We start from the raw sequence: 23,014 nt of genomic DNA, 5'->3' as shown, positions 1-23,014 counted from the left end.
TCCGAGAGATGCTCAGCTCCGGGGAGGCCCTTTCTTCGTCTCTGATTGGAAACCATCAAGACGAAACACAGAAGAGCTGGCTTGCCTGGGCAACGGGGAACATGGGAAAGGCACCTGCTTGTTCAGAGGTGGAGGGTAGAGTTTTCGTCCCTTCAAGCCTTCATTCGCGCTGGACACAAAGAGATTGCAGGAGATGGAGTGGGAAATTCTCTAACGCCATCAAAAATCCTGCACACAAGGCAGAGGAAATGGAAAAAGAGCAAAGTAAAAGGGATAAAGTTATTATACATACATACATAGGTATATCTATCCATAGATGGATAAATGATAGATGATAGATAGATAGATAGATAGATAGATAGATAGATAGATAGATAGATAGATAGATAGATAGATAGATAGATGAATAGATGAATGGATGAATAGATGAATGGATGAATGGATGGATGATAGATAGATAGATGACTAGATGGATGGATGGATGGATAGATGATAGATAGATGGATAGATAAATAGAAACATAGATGGATGGATGGATAGATAGATACAAAGAGAGAAAGAGAGATAGATCAATAGATGGATGGATAGCTAGATGAATAGATGGATGGATGGATGATAGATAGCTAGATGAATAGATAGATGATGGATAGATGATAGATTAGATAGATGACTAAATGGATGGATGGATAGATGAAAGATGGATGGATAGATAGAAAGGTAGATAGATAGATAGATGATAGAAAGAAAGAAAGATAGAAGAATAGATGGATAGATAGATAGATGAATAGATGGATGGGTGATAGATGGATAGATAGAAAGATAGATCGAAAGAAAGATAGATGGATAAATAGATGGATAGATGGATGGATGGATGGATGGATAGAAAGATAGATAGATAGATAGATAGATAGATAGATAGATAGATAGATAGATAGATAGATAGAAGAATAGATGGATGGATAGATGGCTGGCTGGCTGGCTGGATAGATGATAGATAGATAGATGCATGGATAGATAGATAGAAAGATAGATAGATAGAAAGAAAGAAAGATGAATAGATAAATGGATAGATGGATGGATAGATAAATGGATAGATGGATGGATAGATAGAAAGGTAGGTAGGTAGGTAGGTAGGTAGATAGATACATATATATGTATATATACATATATATATATGTTTTTCTTCTAGCCAGGTTTTCCCTACGTAGCCAAGGTTTTTTTGTAGCTCCAGCTCAGTAGAATCACATCTACTCGGTTCTGGGCTTTTTTCCTTTCTAACACCTAGCAAGCTCTGACTGCTAGGTGGGAGACCTAAATAGATCCATTTCTAGCTCGTTAGCTGTCATCAGTAGGCCACACCCATGTCTTATGTATCCTCCCTGTAAAGGTACAGTATCAATTTTCTTACTTCTTCATAGGGTTTATGTGTGTTTTTCTTCTAGCCAGGTTTTCCCTACGTAGCCAAGGTTTTTTTGTACTGACTACGTAGCCAAGGTTTTTTTTTTATATATATATATACACACACACACATGTACAAATATATCTATATATTTGCAAAGAGCGTAACAAGTGCAAATTAATAATGAAAATTAAAAGCAGAAAAGAAAAAAAAGACAGAAATGCAGAAAGACTAAAAAGAAATGAAGAGAAGTAGAAAAAAAGAAGATTCTGAAATCCTTCACAGTTTTCTTGCCTAAAGCGGGACTCGAACTCTCAGTCTCCTGGTGATTGGCCCAAAGTCATCAGCTTTCATACGTAAGGCTGCAGCAGGACTAGAACTCATGGTCTCCCATTTTCTAGCCTGGTGCCTTAACCACTTAGCCTTCATAATGGACTGCCATCTGTCAGAAATGGTGTAGGGTCTCCTGCTTGGCCACGGGGGTTGGACTAGATGACCTTCAAGGTCCCTTCCGATTCTGTTATTCTGTCTTTTAAAAGCTCAGCAAAACAGCTTAGAGAAGATAGTTGGACCTTAAAATACTGAACGCACGGCACCTTCACTGAAGTGACTCCATCTATTTTTTATTTTTTTTCTATTAAATAGTAATAAAGTGCTTTTGACCTTTCAAAAAAAAAAAACACGCCTTTTCCATGATGAGGGATGGTTGCGTGTGATTCACTGAAAAGTGCAAATTCCACACCGCTCCCAGCTGGCTGGTTGGAGGAGGCCTGTTTTCAATTTGAATTATTTTATGCTTGCAGATGGCTGCCCTTTGCGCCAATGTCCCTCCCGGAGACATCCTTTCTCCTTTTTTTTTTTTTTTGAAAAAAAAAAAAAAGAAATCATAATTTTATTGATTTAAAAAAAATGGAAAGATAAGTCAAAAAAAAAAAGAGAAAATGGAAAGAACGAAGTGACGAGGAACAACTTCTGTCTTTCCTTGGTAAAGATATAAGTAAAACAAAAAAAAATTACCTCAAACTTTTATTCTATATCGAGGGTGTCAAATTCGATTTCATTTATTTATTTATTTATTTGTTTGTTTGTTTCCATTTCTATACCGCCCTTCTCCAAACAGGACTCAGGGCGGTGAACAGCCAAAGTAAAAAACAGAACATACAAAATTTAAAAACAGTTTAAAATAATTAAATATTTTGGCCGTAAATTAAAACAACCCAATTTAAAATCAATTTAAATTTTTTTTGAGGGCCGCATCAGGGTCGTGTTTGACCTCGGGGTGTGTGTGACACGGGTTTCATGTCGGGGGCACCTGTGGTGCAGAGGTGGGATCCACTTACCTTCCCTACTGGTTCGCAAATGCGTGCGCCCACACGCACACGCATGATTCGCTCGCATGTGCCACCTTCCATGCGTGCTCGGACTCGTGCTCATGCTCTTTGCTTGTGCGTGTGCCTCCCGCGCATGCGCGCGGCCTCCAAAACTTGGCTAAATAGGACGGCGTTACATCCGGGCAGGTGGTTGGGGCCTATCACAGTCGGCGCTACCAGTTCGCTCAAACCGGACAGAACCGGCTGAATCCCACCACGGCTGTGGTGGCCGAGGGCTAAGGCAGGAACTAAAGCAAAACGACCAGCCCCTTCGCTTGGCCATTGCTTCCCCTGCTCCCCAAAACCTGGGGGGACCCCCCCCTTCCAAACTGGGCTGTATGAGTGGGGGGGGCTCATCTGCCAGGGATGCGGGGTGTCCCTGGCTCCCCCCCCACCAGCTGTTGGTGATGCTGGCGACCCTCCCCTCCCCTGAGCTTGTGTGGACCACTCCTCACTTCAAGGTAGGACGGGGATATTGTAGGATCAGGGGTCTCCAACTTTGGGCACTTTAAGCCTGGCGGACTTCAACTCCCAGAATTCCCCAGCCATCACTTGGCAACCTACTTGGTAACTTTAAGACTTGTGGACTTCAACTCCCAGAATTCCCCAGCCAACACTTGGCAACTTTAAGATCTGTGGACTTCAACCAGCTGGCTGGGGAATTCTGGGAGTTGAAGTCCGCCAGGCTTAAAGTGCCCAAGGTTGGAGACCCCTGATTGTAGATGACTCCCCCTCCCTCCTCTCCAGCTCTGAGATTCCCTCCCTCTCCCTCTTGGCAAGGGGCGTGGCTTAGGGAGGCTCCACCCCATTCCCAGGACCAGCCTGGCATTGCATTGCATTGCATTGCCAGGTTTATTAGTGCCCAAGGTTGGAGACCCCTGATTGTAGATGATTCCCCCTCCCTCCTCTCCTGCTCTGGGATTCCCTCCCCCTCCCTCTTGGCGAGGGGCGTGGCTTAGGCAGACTCCACCCCATTCCCAGGACCAGCCTGACATTGCATTGCATTGCATTGCATTGCCAGCCTTAAAGTGCCCAAGGTTGGAGACCCCTGATTGTAGATGATTCCCCCTCCCTCCTCTCCAGCTCTGGGATTCCCTCCCCCCTCCCTCTCGGCAAGGGGCGTGGCTTAGGCAGGCTCCACCCCATTCCCAGGACCAGCCTGGCATTGCATTGCATTGCCAGGTTTAAAGTGCCCAAGGTTGGAGACCCCTGATTGTAGATGACTCCCCCTCCCTCCTCTCCTGCTCTGGGATTCCCTCCCTCCTCCCTCTCGGCGAGGGGCGTGGCTTAGGCAGGCTCCACCCCATTCCCAGGACCAGCCTGGCATTGCATCGCATTGCAATTGCATTTGCATTGCATTGCAAGCGGGCGGCCGCGCAGGCAGCAGCAGCAGCGAAGCCGGGCAGGGCGCAGCGATGGTGGGGCGGCTGAGCCTGCCGGAGGAGGCGCCGGAGCTGCCGGATTCCAAGCGTCGAACCGAGCGGGCGTTGGACAGTCCCGACTCCGGCTTACCTCCCAGTCCCAGCCCGGCTAGCTGGCTCGCTCAGGGGCTGCCCGAGCCGGAGAGCACCACCAAACCACCGGCCAAGGTGAGCCGATCCCCCCCCCGCGCCCCACGATGGGAAAGAGTTGCGCCAGGTTTGCGCGCGATCCAACAGGGCGGGTGGGGAGGGGGGACTTTTTTGCAACCCCAGAAGTCGATGGACCTCCCACCCCCACGCAAAAAGCCGATGGGAAAGAGTTGCGCCAGTTTTGCGCGCGATCCAGCTGGGAGGGGGGGAGTTGTTGCAACCCCAGAAGAAGCCGATCGACTCCCCACCCCCTTAGCAAAAAGGGAGCCTGGCTGAACTTGGCAAGCGGGTGGATCCCGCAGCGGATCGGATCTAGTGGGGATCGAGGCAGGATCGCAGAGCCTCCCCCCTCCCCTCCCCAGCAAAGGGAGCGAGGACAGCTGGACGGTTTGGAAGAGGAATTGAGGAGGGGAGAGGATGCCAAGGGAGGATCATTGAACCCTCCCAGCCCTCCCGGGTACTTGGATGGGGAAGGGGTGAATTTCCCCCACAATCTTAATCCGATTTAAGCGTGGGAAACAGTAACAGAGTTGGAAGGGATCCGGGAGGTCATCTAGTCCAACCCCGGTTTACAGGAGACCTGCACTAGGGATTCGAACTGCCAACCTTTCTGATCGACAAGCTAAAGAGTCTTGTCCACTGAGCCTAGGATTGGGGGGAAACTTGCATTCCGGATCTTGTGGGGAGCTGTATTGGGGCACCCACGACTTCTGGTGGCCAGCAGTTCCACTGGTTAATTGTTCTCACTTTGAGGAAATTCCTCCTTAGTTCTAAATTGCTTCTCTCCTTGATGAGTTTCCATCCGTTGCTTCTTGTCCTGCCTTCAGGGGCTTTTTGGAGAAGAGCTTGGCCCCCAAATCTTTTTTGGGGGGCAGCCCCTGAGATATTGGAACGCTGCTATCACATCACCCCTGGTCCTTCTTTTCTCTAGATTAGCCAAATCCAAATTTCCACTTTGAACTTGGGTCTGGGAAGAACCTTCCTATCCACCTGATTGTAATCTGATTTTTCACTTATTTAATCTTCCTTCGTTTTCATACTTACCTGTTTTTAATGTTTTGAACTTTGGCTTCGACGGTGTTGTGAGCTGCCTGGAGTCACGCGACTGTGAAATTGGGGTACACGTTTTGTCCTCGACTTGCTGCAGTTTGTTTAGTGACAGTTCGAAGTTTTTTTTTTTTTTTTTTTTTAAATTTGATTTATATGCCGCCCTTCTCCGGAGACTCAGGGCGGCTTACAATGCGCTAAGCAATAGCCTTCATCCTTTTATATATTTATACAAAGTCAGCTTATTGCCCCCACAAACTGGGTCCTCAATTTACCTACCTTAGAAAGGATGGAAGGCTGAGTCAACCTTGAGCCTTGGCAAGATTCGAACCCTGCAGTAATTGCAGGCAGCTGGTCTTAATAACCAGCTTAATAACAGGATGCCTTAAACCTCTGTACTACCAAGTTGCAACGGCACTGGAAAAAAAAAGTGACTTACGACCGTCTTTCACATTTTACGACCGTCGCGGCGTTCTCTCCTGGTCACGCGATCAAAATTCAGATGCTTGGCCGCTGACTCATCTTTATGACGGTTGCAAGATTACCTTTCACAAGCAAAGGAAAAAGTTTCCGACAAGCGAACTCAACGGGGCAGCCAGATTGATTTAACAACCCGTGTTACTAATTTAACAAGTGCAAATGATTCACTTAACAACTGTGGCATGGAAGGTCGTAAACTGGGATTCCCTTAACAAATGTCTCCGCCGCAGAAACGTTGGGCTCCATTGTGGTCATAAGTCAAGGACTGCCTCTATAAATTCTCCCTGTCTCTTGCCATCTGTCTCTCTATCTTTCTATCTCTATCTCTATCATCACTATTTATCTCTCCGTCTGTTTGTCTATCTATCTATCTCTCCAGCAATCACTCCATCTCTCTCTGTAACTCTGTAGCTCTCTCTCTTTCTCTTTCTCTCTCTTATTGATTGATTGATTGATTGATTGAAGAGCCTTGGTAGTACAGTGGTCTAAGGCACCCTGTTATTAAGCTGGTTATTAAGACCAGCTGCCTGCAATTACTGCAGGTTCGAATCTCGCCAAGGCTCAAGGTCGACTCAGCCTTCCGTCCTTTCTAAGGTAGGTAAATTGAGGACCCAGTTTGTGGGGGCAATAAGCTGACTTTGTATAAATATATACAAAAGTATGAAGGCTATTGCTTAACGCATTGTAAGCCGCCCTGAGTCTTCAGAGAAGGGCGGCATATAAATCAAAATTAAAAGAAAAAATTGATTGATTGATTGGTTCGATTTATATGCCGCCCTTCTCCGGAGACTCAGGGCGACTTACAATGCGTTAAGCAATAACCTTCATACTTTTGTATATACCTGCTTAGTAGGGGTTTCGCCCCCCCCCAGCTGTGTTCTTTTTTTTATACAAAGTCAGCTTATTGCCCCCACAATCCGGGTCCTCAATTTACCTACCTCGGAAGGATGGAAGGCTGAGTCAACCTTGAGCCTGGTGAGATTCGAACTTGCAGTAATTGCAGGCAGCTGGCAGCTAAGTGCTACTTTAACAGCACTTTAGTCCGCTGCGCCACCAAGGCTCTTTTCTTCTTTTTCTATCTCTATCTATTTATCTGGCTATGTGTCATCTGTCTATCAAATCTATCATCTATCTCTAATCTACAGTAATGGCCAAAATTGTGGAAACCTTTTGGGGAAAGTGTATTTTCTAAAACTAGCTAATAACACCACTTTTTTTTTTTTGGAGTAGTACCATAAAATTATGTATCAGTGGAAAGATAATTGAATCCAGAACGTAATGCAATAGCTTTTAGGAAGGATTTGCTCTTAGAATAGCAGTTACACTATGAAGAAGAAAAGTGACACACATAGAAAAAATGAGATATAAAAAAATGATCACCATTAAAAAAAAAACGAGATATACAAAAATTATTCCCATGTCAGTTAATCCTTAGTTGGGTCACCTTTAGCATAAATTACGGCTTTACAACGTCTTCCCATGGAGTGAACCAAGTCTTTGAGTTCTGCAGATGTTCTAATGTGAAACCAAGTTTGAATGATGGCTTCTATTAACTGGGTTTTATTGCTGGGTCGCTTCTGACGAACAAGTTCCTTTAGTCGGCTCCCTAGATTTTCCATTGGGTTAAGTAAGGTCTGGGCTATTCCCAGGCCATTCCAGCAGTGGAATAGGATTATCTTGAAACTGCAAAAAAAAAAAAAGTGGTGTTATTAGCCATCAAATATACAACTTTTCCCAAAAGGTTTCCACAATTTTGGCCACGACTGTATCATCTATCTATCCATCTATCGCTATCCCTCTACTACCCCTCTCTCTCTTGCTCTCTCTCTCTCTAGCTCGATATCTCTGTGTGTGTCTCTCTGTTTCTGTCTATCTATCTATCTATCTATCTATCTATCTATCTATCTATCTATCTAATCTATCTTCTATCCATATCTATCTATCTATCCATCTATCGCTATCCCTCTACTATCACTCTCTCTCTCTCTCTCTCTAGCTCGATATCTCTGTGTGTGTCTCTCTGTCTATCTATCTATCTATCCATCTATCTATCTAATCTATCTTCTATCCATATCTATCTATCATCTATCTATCTATCTAATCTATCTTCTATCCATATCTATCTATCATCTATCTATCTATCTATCTATCTATCTATCTATCTATCTATCTATCTATCTATCTATCTATCCCTATAGGACAGGCTTAAGTTCGAAGAACATTCCTCCAGCTTGATTGACATAATTCAAGAAATTAGCACGATGCCCTTGTAAATGCAAGGGAGCATTTTATCAGAAGAAGGACCTGCCTACTGACTCGGTCACTGAAATGAGCCCTGATCCGGGGATCTTCCCAATGCATTGCCTTTAAGCTAGCCATAAAGGGGACAACAGGGTTGTGTGAATCCCAGCCACTGGGATTTTAATGGCTTGCCTTAAAAGGAGTGTTGGAAGTGCGTCAGATTAAGATTAGATTAACAGAGTGGGAAGGGACCTTGTAGGTCATCTAGTCCAACCCCCCGCCCAAGTAGGAAACCGTACATCATTTCTGACAGATGGCTGTCGGGTCTCTTCTTGAAAGCCTCCAGTGATGAAGCTCCCACAACTTCTGGTGGCAAGCTGTTCCATGGGTTGATTGCTCTCACTGTCAGGAAATTTCTCCTTATTTCCAGGTTGAATCTCTCCTTGATCAGTTCCCATCCATTATTCCTTGTCTGGCCTTCGGGTGCTTTGGAAAATAGCCTGACCCCCTTCCTCCTCTCTGGGGCAGCCCCCCAAATATTGGAAGATGCTCTCCTGTCTCCCCTGGTCCTTCTCTTCACTAGACTGGCCAGGCCCAGCTCCTGCAACCGTTCATCGCATGTTTTAGCCTCCAGTCCCCTAAAATCATCTATCATGTGAATCTACTTGGGTTCAGGGAGAGGAAGAAAGCAGGAAGGATCCCCCCCAAATATAAGAGGGGTTCATAATGTGACCTCGATCCCTCCCAGGACTGTAGCCAGGAGACCACACCAGCTGCCTAGCTTATAGAGGTAGTCCTTGACTTACGACAGTTTGTTTAGTGACCATTCAAAGTTACAGTGGCACTGACAAAAGTGACTTACGACCACTTTTTTCATACTTATGAGTGCTGCAGCAATCGTAAGCATTAACAAAGTCCCAGCGGATGGGCTTTGTAATACTTGAAACATGGTTTTTGTGTAATGAACCTGGGTTTTCTTGCATTTTAAATCGAAAAGCCAATTTAAAATACAAGAAAACGCACGTTGATTAGCCAGTTGCAACCGTACTACCCAAAAACCATGTTTCAAGTATTACAAAGCCCATCCTCTGTGGCTCTCAGTGCTCCCCGGATCAGAATTCAGGTGCTCGGCCACTGACTCGTATTTATGACGGTGGCTGTGTCCCAGGGTCACGTGATTGCGACCTTCTGACAAGCAACACTTCAATTGGGGAAGCCGGATTCACTCAACAGCCGTGTTAACTGACTGCAGGCGATTCACTTAACAACGGTGGCAAGCAAGGTCGTAAAATGGGGCAAAGCTCACTTAACAAATGTCTCGTTTAAGCAGCAGAAATTTTGGGCTCCGTCGTGGCCGGGAAGTTGACGACTCCTTGTACCCAGTGGGGAAATCCAATTTTTTTTTTTACTACCGGTTCTGTGGGCGTGGCTTGGTGGGCGTGGCAGGGGAAGGATCCTGCAAAATCCCCATTCCCACCCCACTCCTGGGGGAAGGATATTGCAAAATCTCCATTCCCACCCCACTCTGGGGCCAGCCAGAGGTGGCATTTGCCAGTTCTCCGAACTACACAAAATTTGCACTACCAATTCTCCGAACTGCTCAAAATTTCCGCTACCAGTTCGCCAGAACCTGCTGGATTTTACCCCTGCCTGTACCCCAATGGGCATTTTTTAATAAGAATCCAAAACTTTTTTTTAGTGCAAAAAAATCAAGTCAGTGCAGCCTTCCCAAAGTCTCTTCTGGGAATTTTTAGGAGGGGGGGCCCTGCAGTCTCAGCCCTCGAGCTTTGTCCCTTAAGCCTCTTGCCCCCCTCTTTCTCTCTCTCTCCCCGCAGCCCCCCACCCATGAGATCCCCTTTCCCTGGCCAGGAAAGACATGCCTGTGCCTGTGCAATCTATCGGTCGCCTTCACAGCTGCAAGCAACATTTGTTCGGCAACTGCTGTGTCGCCAACATCCGTAACCGGATTTCGGTTTGGGGGGGGTGGTTGTTGCAGGAGGTTGGGGGGGTGTTGCAACCACAACTGTAGATCAGCTGTGGGGGGTGGGGGGGGAGGAAACTAGACGAAATTCAGTTGTACCGTAGCCACTTCCTCTCCCCTTCCCGGTTTAATACTTTTGGATTACAACAACAAAGTCAAGAGGAAAAGCGACATGACTTCTCTACGAGTTTCCGATTTCACGGCTGGGGGGGGCTTGCGAAGGCGCCCACGAGCAGAGGGAAGCCATGGATTGTGGCTAAATGATCCTACGGGTGAAGCGACGGCTTAATGGGAGAGGTCGGGTAGTGGGGGAAGGCACCAGGCTAGAAACTGGGAGTCCGTGATGTCTAGTCCCGCCGTAGGTATGAAAGCAGACCAATCACCAGGAGACTGCGAGTTCTAGTTCCGCTTTAGGCATGAAAGCTAGCTGGGGGGACTTTAGACTCATCACCCGGAGATGGTGAGTTCTAGTCTCACATTAGGGATGAAAGTCAACTGAGCCAATCACTAGGAGATGGTAAATTCTAGTTCTGCCTTAGCTATGAAAGCTAGCTGAGGGACTTTAGATTAATCACCAGGAGATGGTGAGTTCTAGTCTCACAGTAGGGATGAAAGCCAGCTTGGCCAATCACCAGGAGACTGTGAGTTCTAGTTCTGCCTTAGGCATGAAAGTCATCTAAGGGACACTGGGCCAATCACCAAGGAGATGATGAATTCTAATTTCACATTAAGGATGAAAGAGGTGACCTTGAGCCAATCACCAGGAGATGGTGAGTTCTAGTCTCACATTAGGGATGAAAGTCAGCTGGACCAATCACCAGGACATGGTGAGTTCTAGTCCTGCCTTAGGCATGAAAGCTAGCTGAGGGACTTTAGACTAATTACCAGGAGATGGTGAGTTCTAGTTCCGCCTTAGGCATGAAAGCTAGCTGAGGGACTTTAGACTAATTACCAGGAGATGGTGAGTTCTAGTCCTGCCTTAGGCATGAAAGCTAGCTGAGAGACTTTAGACTAATTACCAGGAGATGGTGAGTTCTAGTTCCGCCTTAGGCATGAAAGCTAGCTGAGGGACTTTAGACTAATTACCAGGATATGGTGAGTTCTAGTCCTGCCTTAGGCATGAAAGCTAGCTGAGGGACTTTAGACTAATTACCAGGAGATGGTGAGTTCTAGTCCTGCCTTAGGCATGAAAGCTAGCTGAGGGACTTCAGACTAATTACCAGGAGATGGTGAGTTCTAGTCCTGCCTTAGGCATGAAAGCTAGCTGAGGGACTTCAGACTAATTACCAGGAGATGGTGAGTTCTAGTTCCGTCTTAGGCATGAAAGCTAGCTGAGGGACTTTAGACTAATTACCAGGAGATGGTGAGTTCTAGTCTCACATTAGGGATGAAAGTCAGCTTGGCCAATCACCAGGAGACTGTGATTTCTAGTTCTGCCTTAGGCATGAAAGTCATCTAAGGGACACTGGGCCAATCACCAAGGAGATGGTGAGTTCTAATTTCACATTAAGGATGAAAGAGGTGACCTTGAGCCAATCACCAGGAGATGGTGAGTTCTAGTCCTGCCTTAGGCATGAAAGCTAGCTGAGGGACTTCAGACTAATTACCAGGAGATGGTGAGTTCTAGTCCTGCCTTAGGCATGAAAGCTAGCTGAGGGACTTCAGACTAATTACCAGGAGATGGTGAGTTCTAGTCCTGCCTTAGGCATGAAAGCTAGCTGAGGGACTTTAGACTAATTACCAGGAGATGGTGAGTTCTAGTTCTGCTTTAGGCATGAAAGTCAGCTGGACCAATCACCAGGAGACTGTGAGTTCTAGTTCCACCTTAGGCATGAAAGTCATCTAGGGGACACTGGGCCAATCACTAAGGAGATGGTGAGTTCTGATTTCATATTAAGGATGAAAGCTAGCTGGGTGACCTTGAGCCAATCACCAGGAGATGGTGAGTTCTAGTCCTGCCTTAGGCATGAAAGCTAGCTGAGGGACTTCAGACTAATTACCAGGAGATGGTGAGTTCTAGTCCTGCCTTAGGCATGAAAGCTAGCTGAGGGACTTTAGACTAATTACCAGGAGATGGTGAGTTCTAGTCTCACATTAGGCATGAAAGTCAGCTTGGCCAATCACCAGGAGACTGTGAGTTCTAGTTCCGCCTTAGGCATGAAAGGCATCTGGGTGACCTTGAGCCAATCACCAGGAGATGGTGAGTTCTAGTCCTGCCTTAGGCAAAGAAGCCGGCTGGGTGCCTTTGGGCCAGTCTCTCTCTCCTTCAGCCTGGCCCACCTCATAGGGTTGTTGTTGTCGGGAAAATAGGAGGAGAAAGTTATGTTTGCTGCCTTCGGTTGTTTATAAAGTAATAAAGGCGGGAAAAAAAATCTAATATAAATGTATGTATATATTTTCTCAAAACGGTGCTCTCAGACTCCTGATTTCTGACTCTTATAGACAGACATAGGCTCCCTCCTACAGTACAACGGCTATAAACAGAAAAGTTTGGGGTTCACCTAGCAAATATGCATCCAGCCTGCTGCTGCAAAATCCTTTCGGAGCTGTCCCGGTCAGCGCTGCCCATTCCGAGCTGGAGAATCGTCCTTAAACTTTGCTCTCCGTTGAACGGAATATTGGTAGTTTAAGGTTGAACTGTGAAGTCTTTTGTGTACTCTGAACATGGATAGCACTGATGATGTAACCTAGTTGGGTAATGAAACGTCTGTAAGAAAGGAACCAAGCCAGAGAGCACCAAGGACCCCACAGTCTTCCTCCACCACCACGTCCTCCTCCTCCTCCTCTTCTTCCTCCTCCTCCCCTAACTCCCTTCTAGCACTGATGATGTAACCTAGTTGGGTAATGAAACGTCTGTAAGAAAGCAATTGAGCTCAGAGAGCACCAAGGACCCCACAGTCTTCCTCCTCCTCCTCCTCCTCTCCCTCCTCCTCCTCCCCCTCTCCAACCCTAACTCCCTTCTAGCACTGATGATGTAACCTAGTTGGGTAATGAAACGTCTGTAAGAAAGGAACCGAGCTCAGAGAGCACCAAGGACCCCACAGTCTTCCTCCTCGTCCTCCTCCTCCTCCTCCTCTCCCTCCTCCTCCTCCCCCTCTCCAACCCTAACTCCCTTCTAGCACTGATGTTGTTTGCTAGTTGGGTCATGAAACGTCTCCAAGAAAACCACCCAGCTGAAGAGAGCACCAAGGGATTGCACGCTTTGCTTCGCTCCCTAACCTTAACGCTGTCGTTCAGCCTCTCTCCTTTTTTTTTTAGCCGAATTGCTAAAAGCCAAACGGCAGATAAACTGGATTTTTAATCCTCTCTTTGGTGCCCTCTTTCAACCCCCCCCCCCCTCTCCAGTGGCATCGATTTCTCCTGAAATGGCAGTTTTTTCCCTAACTGGAGAAAGAAGGAACGGTTTGGCACGGGTGGGAATGCGGCTCCGCTTTGGCCCCAGCTCAGACAGGAACTCAAAATGGTTTCTACGCAGCTTGAAGACTGGATCGAATTAAAGGCTGGGAGTGGTTAGCAACCGGTTCCAGCCGTTTCTCCCCCGTGCCAAGACAGTAGCCCTTTCGGTTCCCAGTTGGAGAGAGCCAGGTCGGTCCAACATTGCCGGAGTTCATAATTCACTCGTGGCTTTGATCACTGGACCTTAGAGAGGCAACGACGGTCATCAGGCTAAGGAGTGGTTGAAAGTCAGGGTTTGTTTTTTTTTTTTTTCCTATGCCCTTGTAACTTTGGACGCTTTGTAAACAAATGGTTCTAAGTCGAGGATTATCCTTAAAGCATTGCTGGCTGGGGAATTCTGGGAGTGGAAGTCCATCCCTCTTAAAGCATGATGGCTGGGGAATTCTGGGAGTGGAAGTCCACCCCTCTTAAAGCATGCAGACTGGGGAATTCTGGAAGTTGGAGTCCACCCCTCTTAAAGCATGCAGACTGGGGAATTCTGGGAGTGGAAGTCCACCCATTTTAAAGCATGCTGACTGGGGAATTCTGTGAGTGGAAGTCCACCCCTCTTAAAGCATGCAGACTGGGGAATTCTGGAAGTTGGAGTCCACCCCTCTTAAAGCATGCTGACTGGGGAATTCTGTGAGTGGAAGTCCACCCCTCTTAAAGCATGCTGGCTGGGGGATTGTGGGAGTTGAAGTCCACCTATCTCAAAGTTGCCAAGTTTGAGAAACCCTGGTTTAGCTGCTGCAAACAACCTGGGACAAAAATGAGCCAGCCCCACAGGAAATCTACAAAGCTGCACATCAAAAGCAAGACAGCATCTCCGGCTGGGGTTTCCCCGCTGGAATGTACATTATGCGTGCTGGGAAATAACAAACTGCCAGAGATGCTGCAAAGTGATTTTATTTCTTCTTCCAGAAAGTGGATTAGAGGCAGCTGTTGAGTTGCATGTGGAGTATTGCTGGTATGTCATGACCGATGAGCTGCAAGTAAATACGCTGGCTATGCAGAAGACATCAAATAGCTCATCTCCCATCTCACTCTCACCTTTTTCCTACGTGGGTTGGGACTCTCCCCTCCAATGCTTCAACCATTTTGCAGATACTGGTTTCGAAGATTCAGAGGGCAGATGGTCTAACTAAACCCCACAACTTTAAGACGGGTGGACTCCAACTCCCAGAATTCCTCAGCCAAGATGCTTTAAGATGGATGGACTTCAATTCCTAGAATTCCCCAGCCAAGATGTTTAAAATGGATGGCCTTCCACTCCCAGAATCCCCCAGCCAGTATGCTTTAAGAGGGGTGGACTTCCACTCCCAAAATCCCCCAGCCAATATGCTTTAAGAGGGGTGGACTTCCACTCCCAGAATCCCCCAGCCTGCCTACTTTAAGATGGGTGGGCTTCCACTCCCATAATCCCCCAGCCAGCATGCTTTAAGAGGGGCGGACTTCCACTCCCAGAATCCCCCAGCCAGCATGCTTTAAGAGGGGTGGACTTCCATTCCCAGAATCCCCCAGCCAGCCTGCTTTAAGAGGGGTGGACTTCCACTCCCAGAATCCCCCAGCCTGCCTACTTTAAGATGGGTGGACTTCCACTCCCAGAATCCCCCAGCCAGCATGCTTTAAGAGGGGTGGACTTCCACTCCCAGAATCCCCCAGCCAGCATGCTTTAAGAGGGGTGGACTTCCACTTCCAGAATCCCCCAGCCAGCATGCTTTAAGAGGGGTGGACTTCCACTCCCAGAATCCCCCAGCCAGCATGCTTTAAGAGGGGTGGACTTCCACTCCCAGAATCCCCCAGCCAGCATGCTTTAAGAGGGGTGGACTTCCATTCCCAGAATCCCCCAGCCAGCATGCTTTAAGAGGGGAGGACTTCCACTCCCAGAATCCCCCAGCCAGCATGCTTTAAGAGGGGTGGACTTCCACTCCCAGAATCCCCCAGCCAGCATGCTTTAAGAGGGGTGGACTTCCATTCCCAGAATCCCCCAGCCAGCATGCTTTAAGAGGGGTGGACTTCCACTCCCAGAATCTCCCAGCCAGCTTGCTTTAAGATGGATAGACTTCAACTCCCAGAATTCCCCAGCCAGGAGACACTCATCTAAAGGTTTCCTGAGTCTGGTAAACACTGATCTGTATTCCAAGAACAGCAGTTCGGTTTAATGCTTTGTAATATAGATAGTCCTTGACTTACGACAATTGAGCACCAACCTTTCTGTTGCTAAGCCAGACAGTTGTTAAGTGGGTTTTGCCCCATTTCACGACCTTTCTTGCCACGGTTGTTAAGTGAATGACTGCAGTAGTTAAATTAGTAACCTCGTTGTTCAGTGAATCTGGCTCCTCCGTTGACTTTTCTTTGGAGAAGGTCGCAAAAGGGGATCACGAGACCCCAGGACTCTGCAAGCATCATAAATAGGAGTCAGTTGTCAAGCAGCTGAATTTTGATCACCTGACTGTGCAGATGCTGCAAAAGTTGTAAATGTGGGGGAAAAGGTCATAGGTCACTTTTTCCAGCACCGTTGTAACTTTGGAGGGTCACTAAATGAACTGTTGCAAATCTAGATTACCTATAATTGCTGAATAAAAGGATTAAGTATTTGTATTTGTATTTGTATTGTATTTGGCTGGGTTTTGCTTGCTCTTGGGTCAGACGTGACTTTGTTCTTCTGAGTCTGTTTTTTCACATGTATTTTTTTGTCCCTCAAAAAAATTTCTTGTATTGATTGTTTTGTAGGACATTTCGTCTCCTCCTAACCCCCTGCGGCTCTGCCCACTCTCCTTTGGCGAAGGGGTGGCATTTGACCCGTTGCCACCCAAGGATGTAAGGTAGCTTATTTGTCTTTATATTGCCTTTTTTTTTGGAAAGAAAGAAGAAGCAGCGAGGTTGAAAAGGAAATGGCTGAAGGACCGTTGAATGTATTCAACATTTAAGACCTATGGACTTCAATTCCCAGAATTCATCTGCTGGGGAATTCTGGGAGTTGAAGTCCACAAGTCTCTTAAATTGCCAAGGTTGGACAGCTTTGTAGTAAGCCATCAAGTTTGGGATTATTTTAATGCTAATGGGATTAGCATGATGTGCCAAGCCATTTGAGTTCCCTCAACATATCATGGTTAGAATCCATTGAGTTGGGATTGGGGTTAATAAGCTTTGAATTGAGCTGTTTTGTGGCCCTGTCTCCTATTTCGGTCATGTTTTTCTCTAGTAGCCACTGACTGAACTATCTTCAGTTCATGGTTGGGTGGACTTCAGCTCCCAGAATTCCCCAAAAGCCATGCTTTAAGAGGGATGGATTTCAACTCCCAGAATTCCCCAGCTAGAATGCTTTAAGATGGGTGGACTTCCACTCCCAGAATTCCCCAGCCAGCATGCTTTCAGATGGATGGACTTCCACTCCCAGAATTCCCCAGTGAACATACTTTAAGAGGGGTGGACTTCAACTCCCAGAATTCCCCAGCCAGCATGCTTTAAGATGGATGGACTTCCACTCCCAGAATCCCTCAATTAACCGCCTTTAAGATCAGTGGACTTCAATACCCAGAATTCCTCAGTCAGCATGCTTTAAATCATGGGACTTCAAGTCCCACGGAGTCAACTCAGCATCTTTCCTGAGGAATGCTGGGAATCGAAGTCCACTGTTCTTAAAGTTGCCAAGTTTGAAAGACATTAAGCAGCACAGTGAAATGGGAATGGGTCTCAAGTTACAGCTTCAAATAGATCATAAAAACAGATTTCTTCGCTAAAAGAAACAGAACAGCTGTGCGAGTCAAACTTCTCCCTTGAAATCGTAAGCCTTTTGGAGATGGGAATCGTTTCAAAGTCTCTGCGTGGAATCCCACATAAAAAAAAACCCTCCCATAATAGTCAGCTAAAATAACACTAAACATGATTAAAAAAGACACAATAGAAATCTTCAAGGTTTAAGTCCTCGACTTACGACCCCAATTGAGCCCAAGATTTCTGTGGCTAAGTGAGACAGCTGTGAAGTGAGTTTTGCCCCATTCTACAACCTTTCTTGCCACCGTTGTTAAGTGAATCACTGCCGTCAGTAAGACGGTTATTAAGTGAATCGGGCTCTCCCATTGACTTTGCTTGTCAGAAGGTCACAAAACGGGATCACGTGACTTTGGGACACTGCATGACGTCATAAATGCGAGTCAGTGGCCAAGCATCTGAATTTTGATCACTGGACTATGGAGGTGCTGCAAAAATTGTAGCTGCGAAAAAAGGTCGTAAGTCACATTTTTAGTGCTGTTGTAACTTCGAAGGGCCATTAAATGAACTGTTGTTAAGTCAAGGACTACCTTACTTCTAACTATAGATAGTCCTTGATTTACAACAGTTCATTTAGTGACCATTACAAAATTACAGTGGCACTGAAAAAAGTGCCACTTATGACCAGTTTTTCACACCTCCGTCACAGCATCCCCATAGTCACATGATTAAAATTCAGATGCTTGGCAACGGATTCATATTTATGATGGTTGCAGTTTTCCTGGAGTCATGCCATCCCCTTTTTGCGACCTTCTGACCAGCAAAGCCATTGGGAAAGCCGGATTCACTTAACAACCGTGTTACTAACTTAACAACTGCAGGGATTCACTTAACAGCCGTGGCAAGATAGCTCGTCAAATGGGGCAAAACTGACTTCACAAATGTCTCATTTAACAACAGAAATTTTGGGCTCGATTGTGGTTGTAAGGGAGCGGTGCGGTGGCCTAGAGGTGGAAGCGCTCGCCTCACAATCAGGAGGCTGTGAGTTCGATCCTAGGTAGAGACTGATATTTCTCTCTCTGGGCACGCTGAAAATATATCTGCTGAACAAAACTCCTCATTGGCGACAGGAAAGGCATCTGGCCAGTAAACGCTCTCCTAGCTCCATTCAGTTGCCCAGACTCCACCCTGCAAGGGATTAATGGTGTCGTTAAAAGAAGATGATGGTGATGAATTATGGTTGTTAATCGAGGAGTTGCTGTATTTTTTCCTCCCAAGAAAATGATGTTAATCTGTATTTATTTTTTTCTTGCCCAGATACACCTCCTCGGTTAAGTACGACTCCGAAAAACACTTCATTAACAATGTTTACATGCCAGTCCGGCTTGGCGTGTCGTCTTGCAGCCAAACCATCATCTGTGTTCCCGACAGCACATGGCGCAGTTACAAAGCGGAGGTGCAATTCCACCTTTGCAACCGACCTGGGAATTTCACAAGCACCACCATTGTGTACCCAAAGCACACCAAAACTGTGTACACCACTACCCTGGATTACAACTGCAAAAAATTCAACCGGAAATTCTTATCTAGCGTGGAGTTGGAATCGTCCGGAAATGAGAACCACTCCGAAAGCTGCTGACTTCCAGTTCTCTCTTGCTGAAACTCAGGTGGCTTCTACCCTGCCATCTTTTTCATGCTCAGAACTAAAAAAAAAAAAAAATAGCATCAGAGTGACCTGTTGGACATCTGTACCACTATGGATTCAACAGGCAACAGGAACGAGGAAGGGAGAGCATCCGTCAACGGTTACTTTGCTTCCTCCTATTTGTTACAGGCCATGGAGTTAAAAAAAATTAAGCCTTTAACCGCTGATTGCTCCAAAACATAATTTTTTTTAAAAAAAAATCAAATTTCCCTCCCTTCATCCATGTTCTTACTTCTCGTCTTGTTGAGTTCAATGGGGGAAAAAAAAATCTGAACGGTTGATTGGAAGTGGTTGCAAAATCGTCAAGCTGCCATTCCTATGAAAGGACCTGTAAAGTTAGCTGAAGCCCAAGGCAGGGGGAAGAATGTTTCCATGAATGGGAAAATGGGAGAAGAGAGAGAGAGAGAGATGGCATTTCAGAGTCTTTGGAAGAGAAAGCACTGCTTTTATTAGACACTTTCAAATAAATCTCGAATAACACCAGGAATAAATCAGCTTTCACCCGCCACTGATGTGGTGGAATTGAAAAAAAGAAAAAAAAATCAAGAGCTACTTTAAACCAGCATGGAATCCTTGTGTAAAGAATCTCACGTTTCACCCACAGTCACATTAAAAGTTGGTTCCCTTCTAAAATGCCCCTTTTTGCTTAAAAGTTCCCGTACTTCATTTTTGCTTTTATGTATAAAAATAGCAATTTCCCCCCTCTCTTTTCTTTTCTTTTTTTTTTTTTTTGCTTTCCCTTAAAAAAAAATGATTTCATTGGTGATTCTGATATTTTTTATACAGGGGTGAAAATCAGGATGTTTTTTCAGAGGGAACTTATCTTAAGTAACTTAATTTTCCTCTTACTTAAAGTAAGAACTTTTAAGGGATTGTGGAAACTGTATGGTTTTCCTGATTCGGAGAGTTTTAAAAAACAAACCTTTTTTAAAAAAATCTCACCTTTTAAAGCCATTGTGATTTTAAGGCTAAATTCAGCACTTCCTTTGTTAAGTTAAAGCAATATTTTTTTTTTCAAACATGGCCACTTTAAAAGGGGGTGGGCTTCAATTCCCAGAATTCCCCAGCCAGCATGGCTGGCTGGGGAATTCTGGGAGTTGAAGTCCACCCATCTTAACGTTCCCAACTTTGAAAAACACAAGAGCTAAAAAGTATAATATATAGATTTTGCTGGAGCAGTTCCTAATTTTAGATGGATGTAGAATTGTTTACAAAAATTAGCTGTTCTTCTATTCAGGAGATTGGAAGAATTCGGAATGCCTCCAGGCAAGTTGTCTGAAATGATTTTACATTTAAAGAAAAAGACCAATGAGAGATAGATGTACTTTAACCAATATATCTTATTTGCTCAGAGGTGGTATTCAGCCGGTTCGGGAGAGCGGGTGAGCCCACCCACCCGCCTCGGCGCTATGCCGTTCTATTTAGCCATGTTTTCTAAGCCGCGTGCACAGTGGTGAAATCGAAATATTTTTATTACTGGTTCTGTGGGCATGGTTTGGTGGGCGTGGCAGGGGAAGGATATTGCAAAATCTCCATTCCCACCCTACTCTGGGGCCAGCCAGAGGTGGTATTTGCCGGTTCTCCGAACTACTCAAAATTTCCGCTAGCGGTTCTGCAGAACCTGTCAGAACCTGTTGGATTTCACCCCTGCGCGTGGATGCGTGCAAGCCGCCCGCGTGAGCAAAGCAATGTGTGGAAGGCTACGCAGAAGGCGTGCGCGCGTTCATATTTTCGGTGCGCGGTGTACTGGTGGTAAATATGAAACCCACCTCTGTATTTGCTATAAAATTAGCTGTCCGTTCTTTCCCCGTGACTTTTGCTAGTTCTGTTTATTATAACGATCGAACAAAAGCATTTTTGATTCAGACAGGCCTTTTAATCATTAATTCCAAAACAATGAGACAATTAAATGCTACGGCTTCACTTTTGATTAAAAAAATTTACTTATCATGGGATAATTTATACAGACAAGGCAGAAGAGAGGAAAAGTAGGTAATTTCGTGCACTTGTGGGAATTAGCCATTCATTTTGAGAAAGGGACAGCTGCAAAATTGTTTCCCAGGGTAAAGTTTTTACATCTGAAGCTCTTCTTTTTTTTTACATTCTTGAGTGCGGATTAAATGTGATGTGTGTTTTATTGTCTTCCAGCTGTTTTTTTCTGTGTGAAACAAGTGGTGGTTTTAGGATCAATACAAAATGTGAGGGAAAAAAATCAGCAAAGGTTAAGAAACAAATATTTTTTTACTTTTGTGCGTTCAGGATCAATAACCCCTAATCACAAAATGAGAGAAAAATTAAGCAAAGGTTGAGAAACAAATATTTACTTTTGTGTTTTCAGGATCAATAACCCCTAATCACAAAATGAGAGAAAAATTAAGCAAAGGTTGAGAAACAAATATTTACTTTTGTTTTCAGGATCAATAATCCCTGATCGCAAAAAGTGAGAAAAATTCAGACAAGGTTCAAAAACAAATATTTCCTTTTGCATAGGCAGTCATGTAACTAAGTTAAGGCTGGCTTTATCATGGTTTATAAGAGAAGCCACAGTGGACTGTAATCCATGGTTTAGGCATCTTTGGTGAATCCAGAAAATATTCATAAAAGTGGTAGAAAAAACATTCGAAAAAATGTGTGTTTTTTTTTTAAAAAAAAACAGCCCAGCTCAAACAGATTTAATGGATGGAATATTAATAATCTAAAATGTTGAGTGAAACTCAGTGCTTTAGCTTTAATTGAGAAAATTTTTTTGAAAGTGATAATAAGAAGGGAGAAGTATTTTGTGATATTTGTGTTAGGTCTGATTCGTGGGGAGGATTTTGTTGGAGCGAAGCTGTGTTAATTTATGACAATGTTTTCCAATTTTGGCAAAGCTTAAAATGGGTGGACTTCAACTCCCAGAATTCCCCAGCCGACTAGGCGGAATTCTGGGAGTTGAAGTCCTTAGTTAAAATTGCCAAGTTGGGGAAAAAAAAAATCAGGAATTAGTAGGACCTGTTTTCCCCAAAAAATTTTATTAAAAGCTTTGCGAGTCTTTTTAACAAAATCACACTATTTAACAAAACTTGGAAAATCTCTATACTTTTAAGTCAAATGTGTTAGGACTCTTGATTTTCACTCACGGGGAGGATTTAGAGCAAGTTGCTTGTTAGAACCGATTTTTTTTTTATTTTATTTTTTTGCTGTATAGGAAACCTGAGAAGTAAAGAAAAAAGCGCATTTTAGGGAGAGCAGTACATTCCTTTATGCAAACATTGGATTTCTCCAGGCAGCTTCTCTAAAATAGCCTCTGGCTGAAAGACAAATTCAGTTTTGGAAGTCCTGAACTCAGGACAGGGTGCAAATAAATTATGAGATCTCAGCTATCACGTGTAGTTTGAACCTTGCCAAAGCGGGGAATAATAGAGTTATTCTTTAAAAAATAAATGTTCCTGAAAGGAGCATGTTAAGGGAAACTGCCGTGGGCTGTTGTAACCCAGCCAAAAACTTAAAAGTTGCTCCGAATTGCTGACACCAGCGATATTTCAAGCCAACTGCCTTGATTTTTTCCTCCCCTTCTGGCAGCAGAAAGGAATTCCTTAAATTTGTGAAAGGACCTGTTTGAGACCTGCCAGCTATTGTCTCTCTTGCGGCCTCGGGTTTAAAAAATGAGGAATATTTTAGTAGGGCACGGTGTTCCTTGTAAAGGAACATAACTCAAGTCATCGGCAGTGCATTCCAGCAACGGGTTTTGTTTTTTTTTTTAATTTAAAAAAAAAAATTCTAAAAACGATGTAAAACGATCCGAGGATGGAAAAAAAATTAAAAATAACAAGTTTGTTATGCTACTGCAAGTTTTACGGGAGAGCTCTGGTTATTTTCACTGTGCAAAAAAAAAAAAAAAGTAGCTTTCGGCTTTCTTTTTAAAATTGAGACTAGAATAGAGCTGGAAGGGATCTTGGAGGTCTTCTAGTCCAGCCCAGAGTTGAAATCCAGCAGGTTCTGGAGAACCGGTAGCGGAAATTTTGAGTAGTTCAGAGAACCGGCAAATATCACCTCTGGCTGGCCCCAGAGTAGGATGGGAATGGAGATTTT

At 44.9% G+C, this 23,014-nt stretch overlaps 1 protein-coding gene across 1 annotated transcript; it reads left to right on the top strand.

The window, feature by feature from the left end:
• Positions 1-3,919: 3,919 nt before the first annotated feature.
• On the top strand, positions 3,920-21,085 carry RFLNB (refilin B). Its single transcript, XM_034405491.3, has 3 exons — positions 3,920-4,358; positions 16,258-16,349; positions 18,556-21,085. Exons 1-3 carry the CDS (start codon positions 4,185-4,187, stop codon positions 18,875-18,877), a joined length of 588 nt encoding a protein of 195 aa, XP_034261382.1. The 5' UTR covers positions 3,920-4,184; the 3' UTR covers positions 18,878-21,085.
• The last annotated feature ends 1,929 nt before the right edge of the window (positions 21,086-23,014 follow it).

This window comes from Pantherophis guttatus, chromosome 1 (genome assembly GCF_059756535.1).
Source record: "Pantherophis guttatus breed Tessera chromosome 1, ASM5975653v1, whole genome shotgun sequence".
Taxonomy (NCBI): domain Eukaryota; kingdom Metazoa; phylum Chordata; class Lepidosauria; order Squamata; family Colubridae; genus Pantherophis; species Pantherophis guttatus.
This window is presented reverse-complemented; position numbering and strand designations above follow the sequence as displayed.

Bases quoted from the DNA above. Each gene is read 5' to 3' on its own strand.
- RFLNB (XM_034405491.3), top strand. From the start codon at position 4,185: ATGGTGGGGCGGCTGAGCCTGCCGGAGGAGGCGCCGGAGCTGCCGGAT. The intron at 4,359-16,257 runs GTGAGCCGATCC...ATTGTTTTGTAG, and splicing joins CCACCAAACCACCGGCCAAG to GACATTTCGTCTCCTCCTAA. The intron at 16,350-18,555 runs GTAGCTTATTTG...TTTCTTGCCCAG, and splicing joins TTGCCACCCAAGGATGTAAG to ATACACCTCCTCGGTTAAGT.